Below are 22299 nucleotides of genomic sequence, written 5' to 3' on the forward strand. Positions count from 1 at the left end.
TGAAAGGCTATTGACCTCCTAATCACTAAATCCAATCATGTTTTTTCACCTTCCTTGGTATCTCTGTAGCACTAGGCAACACTAACCTTCATCTCTATCTTAAAATTTTCCCCTAATTTGGTTTCTAAGGCACTGCACAGTCTGGTTCTCTTCATTTTTTTTTTCTTACTGTTTTTTAAGTCTTTTTTTCCCTATCTTTTTTTATTCAACACAAATTTATTCAGGAACAAATAGTGGGTTAGAACCTGAGGATGTAAAGACAACCTAAATGGTACCTGTTCTAAGAGTTCACAGTCTGAAGGAGAGCTAGACTATAAACAGAGGATTATGGGATTGAGTGATAAGTCTTACGTCAGAGCAGTGATTTCCAAAGTATGACCAGTGGACCAGCGGTAGCAGCAGTACCTGGGAACTTGTTAGAAAGTCAACTTTTTGGGCCCCAGCCCAAACTGACCAAAGTAGAAAGCTGAAGTAGGTTTGTTTTTTTTTTAAACTGTGGGGAAAAAACATATAACCTGTAATTTATCATCTTAACTATTTTTAAGTAGGCAGTTCAGTAGTGTTAAGTATATTCATATTGTTGTAAAACAGATCTCCAAAACTTTCTCATCTTGCAAAACTGAAACTCGTTAAATAACAACTCCCCTTTCCCTCTCTCCCCAGCCCTTGGTAACCAACATTCTACTTTCTGTTTCTATGAATTTAACTACTTTAGGTACCTCATATATATGATGTCATACAGTATTTGTCTTTTTGTAATCAGCTTATTTCACACAGCACGGTGTCAACAAGATCCATCTGGTTGTGGCACATGACAGGATTTCCTTCTTTTTTCAAGGCTGAATAATACTTTGTTGTATGTATATACCACATTTTTTCTTTTATCTACTCAATCATTGATAGACATTTGGGTTGCTTTCACCTCTTGGCTACTGTGAATAGTGCTGCTATGAACATGGGTGTACAAGTATCTCTGAGATCCTGATTTCAATTTTTTGGATATACACCCAGAAGTGGGATTGCTGGATTGCATGGCAATTCTATTTTTAAGTTTTTGAGGAACCTCCATACTGTTTTCAGTAGTAGTTTCACCATTTTGCATTTCTGCTGACAGTGCACAAAGGTTCCAGTCCCTCCACACCCTAGCCATGGAGGAATAGAACTTGTTATTTCCTGGTGTTTTGACAATAGCCATCCTAATGGCTGTGAGGTTGCTCCTTATCTTTTTACTGAAACCTGGTCATCTCTCATTCTCCATAGTCACTATTTCCCAAGGTTCTCACTTTGATCATTTTCTCCTATTTCTCTTTCCTGATTCTCTGATTTTCAAAAATCACTTCTGTAAAGTTGCCTTCCAAATCTTTATTCCAAATACTATGGTTACTTCATAATTTAAAAAGTCATTTCCAACTTGCTTCTTTTTTTACACATTCCAACAAAGAAAGTTTGAAAGAACAGACACTTGTTTTCTCAACTTCCCTTGCTATTACTGGTGAGTATGGGACACAATTCTAGCCAATGGAATGCAAGAAAAAGTCTGGGACAAGTTTGCTTTCCTGAGGAAACAGAACAGAATGAGATAATACTCCCCCTTCCCCTTTGCTGTGGGAGAAAAAATACAAAATAATTTTTAAGCGACTGTTACGTGTTTCCAGACAATATAAATCTTGTCACTTTCCCCTAATCCCATGCACCTATTTCCAAATGATTGCTTAGATATTTCAACATGGATATCTCATCTGTATGTCAATCTTATGGTAGCAAAAATCAAATTAATATAAAGAAACCTGTGCATTTGTCACATCTTTGTGTTTTCTTAATATAGCCAATATTAATATTTCTTATTTCACAGAATAAGTATAAAAATACTTAAGTGAATTAATAAATTGTGACATGACTAAACAGGGCAGAGCAAATAATCTCTAGGAACTTCCAATTGGAGGAAACAGCATTAAGACATACAGCTTTTTTCCTCATTTGACTATTTTTATCATGACATTGTCAGCATCCTAGAATAAGATCTCATGATCACTTGGCAACGTTGCTTACCTCCTCCAGGATGTCTGTTGGCCGACACTGAAGTCTTACAAGCTGTAACTCAGCTAACCTGAGACAGGCACCAAATAACACTAACGTAGCTATAGCTGCTACACGGGAACCCAAGGTAGGCGTAACCAAATTGAAATGAACAATGGGAAGGTCATCAGGGCATTTCAGCACCTGAAGGCAGATACGCTGACCCAGGAGAAAGATGCATTATCTAAGGCAGTTACTCCAGATATTGACAGAGCCTTCAAAACTTAAATTCTCCCTCTTCCCTTTCCTGGAGGTCAATTTAAAGAGGAAGTTCTTAACCACATTTACAAGGGTGGTCCCCTACAGCAGCAGCTTGACTGAAAGTCATCATCCACTTCAAATTATTAATAGAGTTAGGAAACTCACTGTTCCTGGAAAACCTCCCACACTCCAATAGATTCAATATCAGAAGATTGAGATTCTGGTTGACATTTCAATACGACCTTGAACAAATTATTTAAACTTACTTCCTAGCTCCCTGACTCAACAGGGTCTCTATGAGCTTCAACTGTAATACTACATGTACAAATTATTTGTAATTATTGAAGTTGTATGTAATTTATTTGTTCTTTATTTTCCGTGATGTCCCAAATAAAATTAGCACTGCTGAAAAAGGTGAAGTAATACGTATAGCTATAGGGTAAGCTAATCCTATCCTTTGATCTGCCATCCAAAAATACCACTTGTACTCTGGTCTGATGTTTAATTAATTAATAAGTCTTAAGCCTTTTCTTCTATTTTATCTTTGGTGTTTCTGAGAGTCTAAATGCTTAAGCCATTTGCCTTGCAGAAGAAAAACAAACAAAAAGATTTTTTTCATAACTTTTAGGTGGCTTTGGTCTCAGAAGTTCCTTCAAACAGTCTCATCTAGTTAAGCATTCATGAATTTCATGAGGTCAGACTAGAGAAGAAACATTCTGCTTCCGTCTAACAAATGTTTTAAGAAAGAAAGCAAGATTGTAAGGAAGGTAGAAAAGAATTCTTTATTCTCCACTTTTACTTTCTGCTATATCCAAGGTCAAAGAATCTTATAAAATCATTTCATTTGGGGCAGTTAGAACGATGTCTCAAAAATCAAACTGGGGGCTTCCCTGGTGGCGCAGTGGTTGAGTCCGCCTGCCGATGCAGGGGACGCGGGTTCGTGCCCCGGTCTGGGAGGATCCCACATGCCGCGGAGCGGCTGGGCCCGTGAGCCATGGCCGCTGAGCCTGCGCGTCCGGAACCTGTGCTCCGCAACAGGAGAGGCCACAGCAGTGAGAGGCCCGCATACCGAAAAAAAAAAAAAAAAAAAAAAAAATCAAACTGGATGATGACTCAGAGTTGGAAGAGTGAAAAAGAGGTACAGGGTGATTCACTGGTCAGCCCATCTGTATAAGTATGATTTGAAAAGTGAATCTTAAAGAAGAGGGTTTTTTTCCTCTCATTCTTTCTCATGTGTGGTTTCAGAAGATAGACCCATAGACATAATGTCCCTTGTAACCCAAGTCAGAAGATGAGAGTCAGGTATCAAAATGACTCTTATAATGAAAAATGTGGACATGCCTTGCATTATCTTTTGCTGTTTTTCTCCCTTTTTGTAAAGAAATACTCAGGAAATGAATATTGGAGTATCAGAATACAGAGTATCAGATTAATGAAATATTAAAATAAGAACAGAGAAAGTTGATTCTTATTCATTGCTAGACACTTGTTTCAAAGTGAAACAGCTCTGGTGTACCAGCATAGGCTCAGCACCCAGCCACAAATCATCTCATGAGAACACAGACAAGATATCCAGACTGATCAATTCACTGGAAACATGGTCAACCTTGAGGAGTCTGATACCAGGAAACCACTAACCCTTCTCTTGGAAATACACTAGTGTCACTCGGGAAAGAGTACCCTCAGTACAAGAATAATATCTGCAGTAAACAATGGTGATACCTGCATTTCTACTGGATTTTTAGTTTTCAAAGCACTTTGATATGTGCCTCTTTTCCTTTCAGCAGTAGACAGAGCAAGTATTATGGTTTCCATTTCAGAGCTGGGGAAACTGAGATCTGAAAAAGATAACTTGTCTAAAGCCACACAACTAAGTAGCAGATTTTAGATTAGAGCTTCTGATTCTAAACTTGATGTTCTTTATTCTCAATGTGGCATCACGATTGGGAAAGGATCCTTGAGGGGACAGAGAATTGTATCCTGGATCCCAAGTTTGAAAACGTCCTTGCTTCACTTGTTTCCAACAGTATGTGAACCTGATTTTCCCATAATGGCATTCAGAAACCTTGCTCTTGCACCCACTGGTGTGGTTTTCAAATGCCTCTTATGGTCTCTTACAACAATTCAATAATTCATCTCCAGTTTGGTATTGTCTTTTTTCAGATACTTGTTTAGATTGCAAGTTCAAAGTCGATGACGCTAATACCAAGGGGAAGCACAGTGTGTGTGCTGGGGAAAGCAGAATGGGGAAGGCAATAAAACAGAATTTGAAAGACATCCTTCTGCCTTTAAGCCTACACTAACTGAAAAGGTTCTCTTTACAAATAGAAGAACATTTCTCTGAATATTAACATTGCCCTAAGCATATTTTTGGCCTTGCATGACAACAAATGAACTTGATCCTGGAATTTCAACTTCAAAGCCTTACCTAATGTACATAAATACAAATTTGTGAATTCTACTCCGTGTACACACTCTTATTTAAAACTGTTATATATGTAGGTATGAAGACACAAGCACGCGTCCAGAGTTTCTAACATGAGCCCTCAGTTTCTTTGTTGCTTGGAGGCCACAGCAAGCTGCTATGCACATTTCACCGTGCCTCAATTTAAACTCAGGAATGAAAAGCAAATGTTGTAGCCATAACACATGCTCCAAATTCCCTGAGTGTGGGCAGGCGGGGGGAAGGTGGGTGAGCTCTTGTTTACACTTAAATCCTATTCAGTTAAGATTTTCTTGGGAAACTGCTTTCCCACATTCCAACATGCTAAGGTGACTATCAGTGCCCTTTTCAAAACAAACAAAAAACGACAGTTTAAAAAATTATCAGTATATTATTTAAAAGTTTAAATATCCTTAGAGACCCCTTCTGATTAAACAAATCTTGATAGTGTCTTCCAAGAGCTGCTCTTGGTTAAAAACTATTACCCAGGTTTGTCTGAAAGACCAGTATCTCTGTGAACTCACACACTGAATTCCTTAGGACATCTGCCCCCTCAGCATTTAGCTCCATCCTCAAGGGGCACATCTTAAAAGATAGCTTGACTTACTGCCGTGAAACCTGAGTAACCCGGCTCATAGCAACTTGAGAAGAAAATCTTTGTGACGTGGAACCAGATGTCCCTCAACTTTTTTCAGAATGTGGCCTCACCTTCTGTCTTGGTAGATACACATGACTTTTCCCCGTATGTTTAAAAATACTTTTCACGTGAAGTTAAATACCAGCTGGAACCTAGCTGTAATTATCATTCCCTTCAAATGACTCTAAAGAAAGCCTAGGTTTCTTTAGAATTTCCCTTTGTTCCCACTGTGCTGCCTATATAAACTTAAGGTAATTAAAAGCTATTCTGAGCTGTATAGCACACTGACCTTTTAAATCACTAGTTTCTGCCCCTTTCTAATCAGAAGAAATGTTTTGGCAACATATCACATGTCAGCTTTGCAAAACCAAGCGGGAATGGGAAGCCAATGCAAGACACACATCCTCTGTGCCCACGTCGGGCTGTTCAGGGATCCACCCCATCAGACAGAATGTTCCCTAAGCTTCCACCTGCCCTCACAGCTGTGCCAAGAAGGCTGCTGCATGAATGAGACAGAGCTGGCCAGCCAGGCACTCACAGCTAAGCTGCTGGAAAAAATGGTAACAACCCGCAAATGCTTGAAAACTACCAGAATGAGGTCAATATCTCAGAGAGCCATAAGGGGAAGCAGAAATAAACTCTCTCTCAGTTCAGGGTCCAAGTTAGACTCACAAATCCCAGTGGGCAGTTATCAGATCATTTGATTGGTGTTAGCAGGTAAAAAAAATAAATACATAAATGCTCCTAAATCTACTTGGAAGCATGAATTCATTATCCAGTTTACTGACTACAACAGCACCGGAAGACGGAGCTCCAACTTGTGATCTCAGATCCTTGAGTCCCCTACAAGTTCCCCTAGTTATTTCAGGGAGTTCCCAGGGCTTCATCAAGTAATGCAAATGATGACCATCTTCTTCCTCTTTTGCTCTGACTGGCCTTGGTGAGGTTTTCAGCTACTGCCTTCATTCCCTACAGATGATCCCCCCGACGGTAGGTCCCTCAGGTCTGCCATCTCCCCAGGCACTGCCCTGCACCTGCCAGCATTCCTATAGGTGGCCACTTGTTTGTAGCAGTTCCCTCCCATCCAGGCTACTGACAGCCCTCCTGCTTTGAATCTTGAGGGTGCAAAAGTGACATTTCTCTGAGGACAATGTATTTTGCATGGAAGCAATATAAATGACACTTACCTTTTAAAGTTACATTTATTTTACTTAATTTTCAGAAAATCCACTAGCAGGATTGTTTGATCATACTATTATTTTATTTCATGCTCTCCTGTTTCCTTTCTTTCTTCTTCTTTCATTATCTACTCCTCTTCTCCCCCATTCCATTCACTGCATTTATTCTCTTATATTTTTCTACATACTCAACAGTCATTTACAATTATATATTGCTTAACTATAAACGCAACACACATACATATATAAAGGCGTTTTTTATTATTCGTTTTCAAAAAGTGGTATTCTATTATACATTATCTTCTGTATCGTGCTTTTCCCAAGTATGCAATACCTTGTGGATCTTCTTCCAAGTCTACTTTTAGAGCTCCAATTAATTAATCGTTCTTTTCTAAGGCTTCATAATAGCCCTAATTAGGATACACCAGAATGTATTCACACTTCCCCTCTAATTTTTCACAGTAATGCTCAAACATTCTTCTCCATATATCCTTAAGTACTGGTGGCTTTATGTCTAAGAGGTTGACAGCTAACAGTAACATTGCTAAATCAAAACGTACACTTGCCTACATTTGACTAGATGCTGGCAGATTTTTTTGTTTTTTAAGTCGGAAAAGTTTACATTCAGTCAGCACTGTACGAAAGGGCACTTTTCCCACATTCCTGCCAGCAATGGTCTTTAAATTTTTTGCCAATTTATCAGCAAAAAATTGATGATCACACTGCTCGTTTAATTTGTGTTTCCAAGAAAACACAGTTAGAACACTTTTTATGTTTCTTGGTCATTTGATTTTCTTTTTCCTGAGGACTGGCTCGTCAAATACTGTGCTCAATTTTTTGACCCTACTTCTAAACTTGGAAGAACTCTTTAAATATTACGAGGATCACTAGTCCCCACCAATCTCAGTATCCCATTAGGGAATACAGGGTAGACTAAGCTTCTCTATGTTTTTGATGAACATGAATACAGTTACCCTGTTTTGGAAAGAGAATGGGAAATGGCCTTAACTACCCATTTCTACTTTAATTGTAAAAAAGCAAATTAATTTTTCTTTTATTAATTAATGTTTTATTTAGGTTTTTCTTCTTTTTTCTTTTTTAAGCTAGGTTAAACAATTGTTTCCATAACTCACACATCTGAAGACGGTCAAGGGTGAAAACACTGAAACTACAGTTCTGCTGATCTCCATAAAATAAGGATGTGGCTACCTCATGGTCAAGCAGCCACTCTGCTATGGCCCCCAGAAATTTGTAAGAAGCTTGTTTTGCTTCATGAGTAAATTCATTTTCTTATGTTATTGTCTAAGAGCCAGTCTTTCTCCATGCAAACAACATTTTCTTCTGGAAAGTGAGGAGGTATTGATGAATATCCTTTTCTCTATTGTGGGAATCCAAAGAAAAACAAAAAACAAAAATCTCTGAACAGATGATATAGAGCAAGTACTGTGCCCATGCAGAGGATAGTGGCACAAAGAAAGAACTGGACTACGTGAGGAAAGGGAAAACAATGTAAAGAGCAGGGTAGAATGGAATGCACTTGATATGTAACTACAGAGAAGAGGAAATTAAAGGAAGAGATGGAAATGCATATATACAGAGAGCAGCATAAATGCTAAAGGGAAGGTGTTAAATAAGTAGCACTTCTGCTTCTGGTTAAGATGTAAAAAGTTGCAAGAGATTGTCACTCCCATTGTTACACTGAGAAGAGGTCATTATGCCACCAAATGATACCTTTTGTTAAACCTATCAGAAAACTGAGGGTATAAATAAACCAAAAGGAAATGAAATCCAGATGGTGACAGACCCTTAGTAGAGGAAGAAATGCCCAGGGCTGGTGTCATCCTTGGCTAAGCAGCAGGAAGTAGAGGATCTTCCATATAAACCAGCTGAACTTGTAATGACTTTCTATAATGAGCCCATGTGACCTGGCACGAGAAATCTGAATCCCTAGGAGCCCTAGCCACAGCCTGAGTCTCACCCATCCACTTACTTTTTCCCATGGGATGTCACATCATGCAGGAGGGTATTCCAATGAAGGATGGGGGGGCAAAAGAGCAGTGAGATTCACTGCTAAGGTGCACAGGGCTTTCCCTAAGGCAAGGGCTGAAGAGCAGAGGTTGATTCCCCCACATACTAGGCTGAAGCTTGGCAAAGATGTGGAAGAGCAGTGAATTAAAGAAAAAAAATTGCTCCAGGAATCTAAGGTTGGTTTAACATACAAAACTAAAGTAATTCATTACACTAACAGAATAAATAAGAAAAACATTTCAGCATCTCAACACATACCAGAAAAATATAGTTTGACTCAATCCAACACCATTCATGATAAAAAAAAAAAATACACAGAAAATTATAGATAGAAGGGAAATTACTCAATCTGATAAAAAGGCATCTATGAAAAACTTACGGTTAAGATCATACTTAATGGTGATATGTTAACACTTTCCCCTTAAATTTGGGAACAAAACCAGGATTTCCACTGTTACCACTTCTATCAATACTGTATTAAATGTCCTACCTAGCCAGTGCAATAAGGAAAAATAAAATGCACAATGATTGGAAAGGGAAACATAAATATTTCATTATTCACAGATAACATAATTGTGTATTTTACAAAACTCTATGGAATCCATCAAAAAATCCTTTAGAACTAATATGTGAATTTAGCAAGGCCACAGCCTTGGCTACAAATCAATATAAAGAAATGATTATATCTCTACCTATTAGCAAACAACAATTAAAAACTGTACTTTTAAAATAATACCTTGTATACTAGCATAAAAAATCATATACCTAGAAATAAGTCTAAAAAATATTATGACTTATATACTGAGCACAAATACATTGCCCATAAAAGTTTAAAGACCTAAATAAATGGAATGATATCCGTATCATATTTATAGATCACGAGACTCAATGTCATTAAGATGTCCATCTCTCCAAACTGATCTATAGATTCAGTACAATTCCAGTCAAAATCCCAACAGGTATTTTAAAGTAACTGACAAGTTGTTCTAAAATTTATATGGAAAGAAAAAGGGCTTTCAAATTGGCAAAAACAAAAACAACAACCTCGATAAAAAGAACAAGCTGGTAAAGATAAAGGATTTAAACTACCAGATTTCAGGACTTATTATGAAGCAACAAAAATCATGTTATTGTCATGAAGCTAGACAAACAGATCAATGGAACAGAACAGAGCATCAAGAAACAGACCCACATGTATCAGTAGACACTGATTTTCCAGTCAAGGTACCAACTAAATTCAGTGGAGAAAAAAGTATTTTTAACAAATGATGCTGAAATAACTAGATATCTACATAAGAGAAAATAACTTTAATCCCCACCTTATTCCTATTACAAAAAATAATTTGAGATGGAGCTTAAACCTAACTGTAAAGGCTAGAACTATAAAATATTTTGGAGGAAAACACTGGAGAATATTCTCCTGGCCTGAGGTTAGGGAGATTTCTTAGGGCACAAAAGCACTTACTATGCATGAAAAACGGACTTAATCAGGATTTAAAATTTCTGATCAATAAAATACATCATTAAGGAAATTATTAGGCAAGCCAAAGACTCACAGAAAACCATAACACATATATCTAACAAAAGCACCTGTATCCACAAAATATGAAGAATTCTTAGAAATAACAATAAGAAGAAAACCAATTTTTTTACATAGGCAAAAGACTTGAACAGACACTTCATTAAAAAAACAAAATAAAACAAAACAAAACAGGGCTTCCCTGGTGGCGCAGTGGTTGGGAGTCCGCCTGCCGATGCAGGGGACACGGGTTCGTGCCCCGGTCCAGGAAGATCCCACATGCCGCGGAGCGGCTGGACCCGTGAGCCATGGCTGCTGAGCCTGCGTGTCCTGAGCCTGTGCTCCGCAACGGGAGAGGCCACAGCGGTGAGAGGCCCGCGTACCGCAAAAAAAAAAAAAAAGAGATGAGTGGCCAATAAGCACAGGAAAACCTGCTCAACGTAACTAGTCACCAGGAAAATGCAAATTAAAGCCACAATGAGATACCTCTTCATATCTACTAGAATGCTAAGTGAAAAAGATTGACAGTATCTTCATTTGTGCAGTAACTAGAACTCCCGTGAATTACTAAGAGGAGGAAAATAAAGTTGCAAATAATTCTGAAGAATCGTTTCTAGAAAAGTTAAACAGGTATCTGACCTATGATGTAACTATTATACTCCTCGGTATTTACCCCTCAGAATAAAAGGACAATTTCCAACAAATACTTGCACTCAAATGTTCATAGAGACTTAGTCATTGTTGTTAAAAGCTGAAAACAATTAAAGGTCCATCAATATGAGAATGAATAAGTAAATTGTGGTGTATGACTACAACAGAATACCGTTCAGTAATCAAGTCACTGAGCAACATGAATTAATCTCAAAACCATTATGTTGAACAGAAAACACCAAATACAAGAGAGTGCACACTATGTGATATCATTCACATAAATTTTAATAAGCAAAACAAATATATGTCGGTAGATATGGGAAAGTGATTGCCTTACAGGGTGTGGGGGGGGTGGCAACTGATTGCGAAGGGATACAAGGGAACCTTCTGGAAGGACGAAAACGTTTTACATCTTGCCTTGGGTAAAGGCCACATGGTCATATGCATTGTCAAACTCATCGAAGTGAACGCTTAAGATCTGTCCCTTTTATTGTATGTAAATTATGCTTCAATAAAATATAAATATGCTCTTTGTAAACATATACCACTTATCAACAGGTAGAAAGGAAGAGAAGTTATTTATGAAGGGCGGCAACATGTTAGAACTCTGAACTACTTCCGTATGGAATTGGCAACTCCCCTTGCAAACTATGTCATAACGTAAAGGCGAGCATTCCAAATGGCCAAGGCTGAGTGAATGAAGAGGCTGAGAGGACCATGCAGCACACACAAAAGAAAAAGGAAAAATAAGGCCAGGGGGACAAAAGCAAAAGTATGAGACATAAATCTAGCCATTTCACAACAGGCAGTAACAGCTATGTTTTCATGAATAGTACCTGGTCACTCCATTACAAAAGTTTTTCAGACATCTGCAGTTAGTTATACATACAGAATTTAAGTGCTTAAAATGTTTGGATATGAGGTTTTTTCCCTATATTTGATTATTGACTTTTTTTTCTCAATTAACTAATTTTTAGTCTCCAAATGAAGAATGCTTTTAAAGTATCAGTTGAAGTAAAAAATATCATATTGTGGGAGTGAAAAATGAGAGAAATCCTATCAACTATGTACGTACCATAGTGTAGCATGGAAAAAATAAAGGATCTTTGACTTGACCTACTTAAGTTTTTAGAATCCCAATTGCTTCATCTTTAAAATGGGCATAATGATACTTCTTCCCTCAAAGAAGTTTTATGGAGATTAAAGAAGAAACTAAAAATTAAACATAGTGCTTGGTATATACTTAGTGATCAGTAACCTTAATTTCTTTTTCCTTACCCAGTTCACCATATCTTCCAGGTAGAGTGGAAGGCCAGCCACAGAATTTGTCTCAACAAGTGTAGTTAGACTTAAATTTGTAAGAAGTCAATGGAGAAAATCAAGCCAAGCCAAAGTATACTAAATAGAAAATGGTTTTATTTTCCATTGAAAAACATACAAACTGAACTGGATAATGCTGCCTAGGGAATTGTACTAGTACTAAACTTCCTTGGACATATAACACACAAAATACAATGCCTTTACATCCAGGGGACTTCCCTGGAGGTCCAGTGGTTAAGACTCTGTGCTCCCACTGCAGGGGGCAGGGATTCAGTTCCTGGTCAGAGAATTAAGATCCCATGTGCTGCACGGTGTGGCCCCCCAAAATAAAAATAAATTAAAAAACATAAATTTATATCCAATCTAGATAAGGTCACTTTTTCTGAAAGGTACAAATGGGGAGTTGTTACTTATTGGTGGTAAAAAATGTCTCAGGACATAGATTCTCACCTGAGAAATGTTCAGTGTCTATTGGACATGGGACTCTGTCCTATAAGCTAAACAGGCGGAAACAAGAGTCATTCTGAATCAGCAGTTAGACTCTTTTCATTCTTTACAATGACTGATTGCATTTCTGCTGAAGTTATTAAGAAAGACAATCTCGGCTTCATTTGTTTAGAGGAGTACGAGAACAAGTTAGATAATCGCCGTATCAAGGGCGCCGATGGAAGGTTATCACATCCCTTTCAAAACTTCCAATTTTAAAATGTATGTAAACAAACGTGAGATGGCAAAGTAACACATTTATCTGACCGGCTAATTCCAAGTAATAACAAACTCAATAGAAAAAGACAAGGAACTTAGTCAGCTAGCTCCATTAATTAGTATTCAGCCAATAGAGAGTATCTCATTGTCCTGTTCTAATATGATCAATGGTTTACTAACATCAAATATTTAAACTTCTTTTAAATACATGCACATAATTTGTTGATTTTCCAAAACACATAAATATTCATAATTTCATTTCTTAATCCTTAAAAGTATTATGATCTTAAAATAATTAGGTTCTTAAATGCCCATAATCTAAACTGTACTTTAAAACCACTTGCCACCTCCTTCACTTCTGTACCCACCTCCACACCAAAAACAAACAAACCTTAAAAAAGAGGAGGAATGGTGCCAGCCATGAAAAAGAACGGAATAATATCATTTGCAGCAACATGGATGGACCTAGAGATTGTCATACTGAGTGAAGTAAGTCAGATAAAGACAAATATCATATGATATCACTTGTATGTGGAACCTAAAAAAGTAATACAAACGAACTTATTTACAAAACAGAAACAGAGTCACAGATATAGAAAACAAACCTAAGGTTACTGGGGGAGGAAAGGGGGGGGAGGGATAAATTGGGAGATTGCGATTGTCATATACACACTACTATATAGATAGATAACTAATAGATAACTAATAGATAACTAATAAGAACCTACTGTATAGCACAGGGAGCTCTTCTCAATATTTTGTAATGACCTATATGGGAAAAGAATCTAAAAAAGAGTGGCTATATGTATAACTGATTCACTTTGCTATACAGCAGAAACTAACACAACATTTTAAATTGACTATACCCCAATAAAAATTAAGACAAAAAAAGAGAAAAGGTGCCAGGATAAGACTACATGTCCATGGAGACTATTAGCATATTAATGAACTGTGTCTCTATTTACACTTCCATCACCAGAACTGTTAGTTATTTTAAGGAAGAAGTTATGCTTTAATTAACAGCACTTGGTAAATGAAAGCTGGTTGCATTTCTTAAGTATGTTCAAATTTCACAAGTCTTCTTTCACAGCAGGGATTCCAGTTTATTCAATACTTTTATGTGATTAAAACCTCTGGATCAAGGAAGATAGTCTTTAAAAGCCCCTAATTAATGAGTTTTCAGAATAGAAGCCCATAAAAAGCATAATTAATGAGTAAGCTAACTATCCCTAGAGCATTAACATACATAACATTTTAAATGAGGCAGATTGAAGGGGATAGAAACACCTTTGGTATTTAATATTTCTAACTCTGATATCTCTAAGGACTTAACCAACCCAAGAGCTCAACATTTTCATCTCTGTAGCACAGTGCTTCTATAACTCTGGCCCTTCCATATTCTCCATCCTGTCTATACCTTGGGACCTTTGGGAGCACTGAATTTGACCATGTGCTTGGAAAAACCATAAAATCCCATAGTTTCTGCTTTGCTTTCCCTGTCACCCTGATCACTTCCCTGCTTATTACTTCTCTGCATAGTTGTGTCACCTCCTCCCACCATCCATTTGAACCATATCTCCCTTTTTCCTAATTTTATGACTTTTTTCTACCCCATTTCCCTCTCTTCTTGGCAGAGGCAAAAGAAAAAAAAAAAAGTCATGCTGTAAGTTTTGTGCATAGTCTTTGGTCCAGATATCCCAATCACAGTCTACTCCTTTTCTTTGTTACCTCAAAAATCAAGGAAAAGGAATAGAAAGGGTAAAAACAAAACTCCCTGGCAAATATTAATATATTTTTTTAGTTGCGAGCTTTAACCCCAATGTTTGTCTCTTAAAATATTTTTATCGTATACATATATCCCCATATCCACTCCCTCTTGTATCGTATACGTATAGCTGATTCACTTTGTTATACAGCAGAAACTGACACAACGAAGTAAAGCAATTATACTCCAATAAAGATGTTAAAAATATATATATATATTTTTATCTTCCATTTTTCTTCAAAGAAGTCAGAAATAATAAGTGTAGGACTACTTAAGAAAAAACAAAGTAAGTAAATATGGGAAAAGCCTTTGGTTAATATTCTTTTATTTGATTTTTACTATTTATGAGAGACCACAAGACAGTAGCCAAAACAATAACTACAGCAATAATAAACTTGCACTTATGAATCTGTAGCTGTTAAGTCTTCTAAATATGTTTCATATATTAGCTTATTTAATCCTTACAACACCCCCTTTGCCCCCACCAGGTAAATATAAATGAGGATCAATTCTCCCAGAGTCACAAAGTGGAACGGAAACCAGTCTGCCTTCTCAACCGCTCTACCTGACCGCTATCACTGTTTCTATACCACATATGTGCTGTGCATTTCATTGGGCATTTCTTCTGCAGTTTTGAAGACATGAACTTTTCTGGGGCTGAGTAGAAATGCCTTCGATGCAGAAGATTTTTTTTTCTCTGTTACATATACCCACCATCTACCTATGTTACATGTTTCGGGGTAAAGAATGAAAAGGAAAGAGAGACTCATGAGCGAGACAGAAATGCCTAGTGAGGGCAGAGTTGAAAGGTGCATTTCCCCTCAAGCAGGTGTGTGTGACTCTCCAAGCCGGGCAGCACCCCATAGCCTCAAGCAGAATTCTCCCAGAACCTACTGGTCTACCTGCCTTCAAAGTGTTTCCTGGCTTATACTTCATTGTGGACCATCAATACTCCCATAGCTCACCCAGCCTTGAAAACAAACAAAAATTCATTCTGATGGGAGAGATTTAAAGAAGAGGGCTAAACCATCCCCTTCTCAACACTTATCAATAACATTCTCTCTTGTCCAGGGATTTTCAGAGTGGGCTCCAGAGGCAGTGCCTGGGTACCTAACGGTCTCACTTGAACCCACTGATTCAAGCGGAGGAAAAGTCAGACCCAGTAGGAACAGCCTAAGACAAAAGGCCATCAGGACTTGACGTGACCTTCCTGTAACCAGGCCAATGAAAGCTTCTGCCTCATGCTGACGATTACTTCCTCCTCTGTTTGCTTTGGTCCCACAGACAACATCAGAAGAACAGAGGGAGTTTCTCTTATTCAGTACATAAAAGAATAAATTGTGAAAGCAGAACACTTTATCAATCCCATTTTAGAATAATGACAATATCTAGAAAGTTCTGAAACATTATTTAATCTCTTCCACTTGCTTTCTGCTCACGGTGCTACTCCTTCAACAACTCCTAAAGCATAACAACAAAAATGGAAACCAAGACATCCAGCCAGCATCCCTGAAAAAGAGGAAAAACGGTTCTGAAAGCTTCTGCTCCTAACCAGTTGCCAGTATGGCACTAAGCCAAATGAACTTGAAAGAAATCCCAGCAAACTATAAACATAAAACAACCATAAAACAACACAGTACAAAGCCCCTCTTCGAAAAATGGCAGTTACATCAAAAACCCAGTGGTTTGGAAAAGCCTACTGCTTTTCCCAAAGAAAGAAATAAGTACAAGTACTTACAGTGTCATAAGACTTATCCTTGACATCATAGACTGTTAGTTTTATTTTGGTCTCCTCATAGATGGGATACTCAGATGGGAATGTGACACCAGTCAAGAACAGTGGGTCTCTTGTTCCCTGTAACAGCACAAGCAGACAACTTTGATTCAATAAGGCAGCAGTCAGCAGCACGCAGTGACACATGAGAAAGCAGCAAGTGTCTGGGTCTGCTTTTCTAGGAAGTGGTTCTATTAGAAGAGATATCTGAATTGCCAAATGATGGCCACAGGGACACGGCCCAGGGCCCCAAAGTACTGATAGAGCTGTTGATACTAAATGCCCTGCATCATTGTCAGAGCTGCTAAGCATCTTGAAAAACAATTTATTTTCATTATAGGCAGCACCCTTCTTTAGGGTCAGTTGTCTGTCCATTTAGAATACATGTAATGGACATAACCTGTGATTTATGTAAATAACCTGAGATATTGACTGATCAAATTAAAATGAAGCTCTTTTCTCATCAAGAACCATTTGGCAATCTTATGCTGTCCCTTTATTTCCTTTCTGTAATGATTCAATTGAAAGCCATGCTCTGATAGCGTCCATTTGTTTTTAGATGTTCAGCTGTATTTTTTTTCTCAGACTGATTTGAAAACTAATGAAAGAAACTAAATATGATGCATTCGGGGCTATGAAATTACTAGCTCAGGATGCAGTGCACAGGGTTTTTCCATGCCTCAGGATTCATTTTTAGAGAGCTGACATCCAACATTAAATTTTATATCTATATTTAAATATGCATAGTGCTGAATATCATGGAGATATTTGCTAGAGTTCTGTAAGCCAGTTGTTTATGGAAGTTTCTGGAAGCTGAAGTTATTCATTTATTCATTCATTCTTCCTTTTATTCAACAAATACTGCTTTTTGTTTGGCACAGTGTTAGATGCTCTGGAACACACAGTGAATGAAACAGTCAACAACAGCTATGTATGTTCAAATAAATGTGTCAAAATAAATAATTTCTTTTAAGTTTTGACAATATTTTTAAAATAATCAAGTTGAAATAATGCTTGAAAATAGTTTTCATATAAATGAACAATTTTCCAATTTTAGTTTTCCTTGAATGAATAAGACTATTTTTGTTTATTCAACCACAGCATTAACTACAAATGATACCAGCATTGGAACCTAAAGTTTCCCAAGGACAGAGTCAGGGCTACGTGTAGGATCTGGGTCATTCCCATTAGACAAATGAATGGAGTTTCGTCTGAATCATTTTTTCCACCAATGGCACTGAGCAAGCCAGATCTGGTAGGCAACTTAGACTCTTACAGAGAAACTCCTCGTTCAAAACAGAAAGGGCTCCCAAGTCGAAAAAAAGCAAAGCTTAAGGAGTGTAGAAAACATTTTCTTTAGTCCCAGAGAGTAAGTATCTCTCATTCACTAAGGCTGTGAAATATGTGATGAGAACAAAATAATCAAAAGGGAAACACTTCCTCTTTTGAATCTGGTCCAACACAATAACAAGTTTCCTCCCAACACATTGTGAGTGTTATATTAGCAACAATAAATGTAAATAGGAAATCTCCCAACGGATGAATAATATTTACACCTTTCGCCTAGAAACATTACAGTGTCTCAAATTAATTATCCACCTTTCTTTGAAAAACATCATACTTTAAAAAGACACACACGAAAGGCAGAGAATATGAAGCTTCTGACATGCACGAAAGGCAGAGAATATGAAGCTTCCACAGACAATCTGAAGAATACAGGAAAAAATGAAAAGGGCAAAAACACTTAGGTTTAAAACGCCTCTAGGTAATTTACAACTTTCTTTTTTGCCCCTCAAAGAAATATTCATTCCATTTAATTTAAAATTTATATATATATATATATATATATATATATATATATATTTTTTTTTTTTCCCCCTATTTAGTACTCTATTCAAAGATCCAGAGTGGGGATTTTCCTTCTACTTACTAAAGAAAAATAGGTCTTTTATAAAAAAGGCAAGTTCTTTCCCCATTTGTTTATTCTGGTAAGTTACAAATGCATGCTTAGTAACCTCAGGTATGCTTTCCTAAATGAAGGAGGACTGCAACCTAGCATAGCTGCAGGCCAAAATCTAAAGTATTTCAGCTGCTTGCTCAAATCCAGAGAGAGACTGAGAGAGAGCGAGAGTAAATCAGGCACACAGCACGCTCACCTCCACAATTTCCGTGCTGGAGTATCTTGTCAGACCCTGCTCCGCTGGGTGGATTACTGAGATCTGCACCAGTGTATTCAGCTTCCTATCACGCACGGGAGCCACAAGATCCTTGCATGCTGGCAATGGCAAAGAAAAGAGAAAGAAGAGAAACTAACATCGTATCTCAGGGAAAACTTTTGTCCCGGGTTGGAAGGAAACTCAGCGCCGGCGCTGAATGAAACCTTCTGGGACTCTGGCTGATTTTACAGAGGAAGTCCCTTGGAAGTACCTTACAGAAATAGGAAGTCACGTGCTGCGGAGCGGAATTGAGAATTCATTTCCACTGGCCACATGTGCAGCTCATGCGAGTCTCCACTGCCCTCGGATCCCAGCTCTCCTGTGTGACCCTGCACACACAGCTCAGGGGCTTTGAGCGACTTTAATTAGTCATTAAACCCCGGGCTTTAATTCACACCCCTAGACTACATAAACTGACTTGGGCCACATCCGGGGAACTTTACGCTTCTCCTTATTGACACGGGCAGGATTAGTTCAAATGTTGGAAGGCACACTTGTTCCTTACTTATCTATTCACTAGAGCTGGCCTCCTACAGTCCTACATAGGGACAGACGCGGGGAAGGGAGGCTACCCTATCACAGCAACACACAAGCCCCGGGCAAGGAGCAGAGGAGGAGGTGGAGGGGTTAAAAGCGTCCTCTGTCCAGGATTCCAGCCAAGTCTGGGAGGCAGAAACGTGGAAAAAAAATGATGGGTTAATTCTTGCCCAGGGGCCACAAAAGTAAGACCTTTCCCTTGAGACACCAGGCTCATATTACAGCCGCTCTCCACCATACCATATTTACTTGAATATTTTCTCCTCCCACATATCATTCTCACAATTGGGGGAAGAAAAGTCAAAAAAAAATTCCTTTTCAGCAAGTCCAATATCTGCTCAGGTGTTTCCCCACCTGGCTTTGAAATAGTAATTTTACTACCTGCATTTGGATCCCAAAGTATCATGCAAAGTGTCCTCACTACAGGGAAGAGGTTCAAATTAGGCTGAGCTGGGGGCTAGGGTCAGGCTGGAGCTGGGACCAGGGACTAGCAGTAGCTGCGGGTCATGGATTCATGGTGAGAGTATGCTGGGCTCTATACCATATACATCTCACGCCTCTGACCAGTGCAGAAAGAGAGGGAAGGACCCAAGTATTTAAGCCACATTCTGGCTCTGCAACAGTGTACACCTACTAGGACAGAGGTACTACGGTTTAAACCTGAAACTTGAAAGCAAAGCAAATTATGAATGTAATTATCACCTTTCCTTTGTTTACAGATCAGCTCATTTATAGAAGCAGAGTGGGACAGAGGAAAAAGCAGGAGTTTGGAATGAAACTGGCCTGGTTTTCGGCCAGTTCTACTAGCTAAGCAATTCTGGGCAAATTTTTCAACTTCTTAATTTCTTCTTGACAGACTTTGAGATCCTTTTACTCCTGTACGGTATTTTGTTATAATTTTCCTTATTTAAACCATATGCCTCTAACCGTACGGGAAAGCTTAGGAAAGCATGCTTGGAACAAATTAATAGCAACAGTTTATTTAGCCATCATTATTTTTGAGGTCTTTTGCCAATTATCTCTTTATTTCTCAAAATAGTGCTTTGAACTATTATTTCATTTTTACATGCTAAGAACTAGAGGCTTTGAAAGAGTAAGTGCTCACATGTACATTACTAGAACTCTCTGGTAGTTTTCTTACATCACACCCCAGCAGTTCCATCTCTTTTCTTGGCATATGAATTCCTCTCTCAGACAGTGGCACCTCCCTTTGGAAGACCAACTGCCATAATTCTTTTCTGTCTAGCCCAAGAGATCTAGTTTTAGAAAATACTGATGCAAGGTTTCAATAATGTCAACATATCACCGGAAGAAAAAAGAAAAAGACAGATTTAGACCTGACTGTCCTTTGGTGGTTGTTTTGATCGTTTCCTCCACTTGCCTAATGAATGTTTAATTTTATCACTCATTCTCTGGGCTTTCTGCTCCTAGTGTACAGCTCTCTCTCCATTTACTGATACTGACATATATCTCTCCTTAGATTTTGAAGCTGGAGTCAATTTGTTTCCCACACATGCATTTTGTCCACTTTCTGCTGGTAGCTTCATCTCTACCTTATGAGCTTATGACACGTTTGCTCAAAGTAAGTTAATTCTTGTCTGATTTCTTATCAGGCTTGATTGTGGGCTGTGGTTAGTTCTCAGAAGTGAGAAGCTGTTCTCCATTTTATCAGCGAACCTCTCAGACTCACTCCTAATAAAAACAGAGATAATCTCCATTAAACTCAAATGTTCAGTCCGACCCAATTTGCAGATTCCCCCAATACTGATGAAGTAAAAACAACTGTAATGGCACTTTGCATTTCTTTATATTTTAGATCTAAAATATGGCCTAGAAAACAACAACAACTAAGGTCACATCTTGGCTGTCCATATCTTTTCCTTCCTGAAAGCCCAGAGATTTTAATGTTCCCTACTTCTATGTGGCAAGATGTTAGGAAAAGACTCTGACATCAGTCAGACTTCCTGAGCTATAGTCCCAGGTTCCTCATTTTCTACGTTATGTGCCTTTAAGTCACAAACTCTTAGCTGCTCAGTTTCCTCATCTGTCTATTTCTCAGGATGGAGGCAAGGAAGAAATTAGGTCCCTTTTTATGAATGGACTTTTCTATGCAAAATAAAGCTTACTAATATTTACCAATATCAATACCTACCTTTACTAATAGTTAGTGTTTTATTCTTCTGTACAATGGTTTTTATTGGTTCAGCCATATTCAGACAGCTCCTTAAAAACTATCATTAGGTCCAATATTTCTTTGTAAATATCAAACCAGTACCTGACTCATTGCATTTAGTAAAGTGAAACCCATACACACTATGGATCTATACAGACTGACACTGTCCCACTGGAGGGGTGAGAAATGATGAGTGATTGAATTGCTTCACAGAGACTGGGTCACTATAAAGTATAACCTGCATAGGAACTTTTTAGTAACCACTAAAGAAGCCTGAAAAGTCTGTTTTCAGAAATCAAAAAAAAAGGTCATATCAATTTTCCAGCCATACTTAGCACTACCCATTACCCATGCAAAATTCTACTCTATGAGGGAGTGACCTGCATAAGTGGTCTTCAACTCACAGGACTAAAAGAATACTTCAGGGTTTTGCTTTGGTTGTTTCGTTTTATTCGAGAATTCTTGAATCAAATGGGTAGTAACAAGTAAATACCTCTCTGCCATCATTCACTCACCAGTAGATTTTTTACTTTTATTTCTGCCTTTTTATTGGCTTTGTTTTGGACTGAGCTGTTTAAAAGCATTCTCAGAGCCCAAGAGAGTTTAAATATACAAGATGTTGATAGGTTGGGATTCAAATATGTGTCCACTGAATTGTTTATTTTTTAATAAAAAGGAGAAAAATCACAATGTAAAAGTAATGAATAATTTTTTTAAAAAACTACAATTTGAAACTTTTCTTTAGTAAAAAACAAAAGAGCTACGAGTAACTTTTTCCTGTCACCTTTGCTATAGTAACTGGCCACATGAGAATTCACTTTCCATCGTCAGTGCTGGTGCATGAGATGCTCGCAGGCATTCCCAGCTGAGATTTGTACAGGATCCAGACAGCTCTCTGCTGGAAGGGAATCCTCAATAGAAGTGTAATGATAAAAACAAACAGAGCTTCAATATCTCAGGAGAGGGCTAGGCACTGAGCAAACTGGAAACCTATGCTGTACCAAAAGAGGGGCCCTCCATTCAAATTCATGGCCTGAAGAAATAAAAGCCCACGTGGCTTGATTTGAGGATTTGTC

At 38.1% G+C, this 22299-nt stretch overlaps 1 protein-coding gene across 3 annotated transcripts in view; it reads right to left on the bottom strand.

Moving 5' to 3' along the window:
* The window catches only part of INPP4B (inositol polyphosphate-4-phosphatase type II B), a 493426-nt gene that overhangs the window by 310915 nt on the left and 160212 nt on the right, over nt 1-22299 (bottom strand). For all 3 annotated transcript variants that reach the window (XM_027117065.1, XM_027117067.1, XM_027117064.1), the window contains exons 5-6: nt 18454-18572; nt 16262-16378 (exon numbers count right to left, since the gene is read on the bottom strand). In XM_027117065.1, the coding sequence (XP_026972866.1) occupies nt 16262-16378; nt 18454-18572 (236 nt within the window). The remainder of the gene's footprint in view (nt 1-16261; nt 16379-18453; nt 18573-22299) is intronic.

Source organism: Aethalodelphis obliquidens, unplaced genomic scaffold (genome assembly GCF_003676395.1).
Source record: "Aethalodelphis obliquidens isolate GAN/ISIS:26980383/991018 unplaced genomic scaffold, ASM367639v1 scaffold17, whole genome shotgun sequence".
Classification (NCBI taxonomy): Eukaryota; Metazoa; Chordata; class Mammalia; order Artiodactyla; family Delphinidae; genus Aethalodelphis; species Aethalodelphis obliquidens.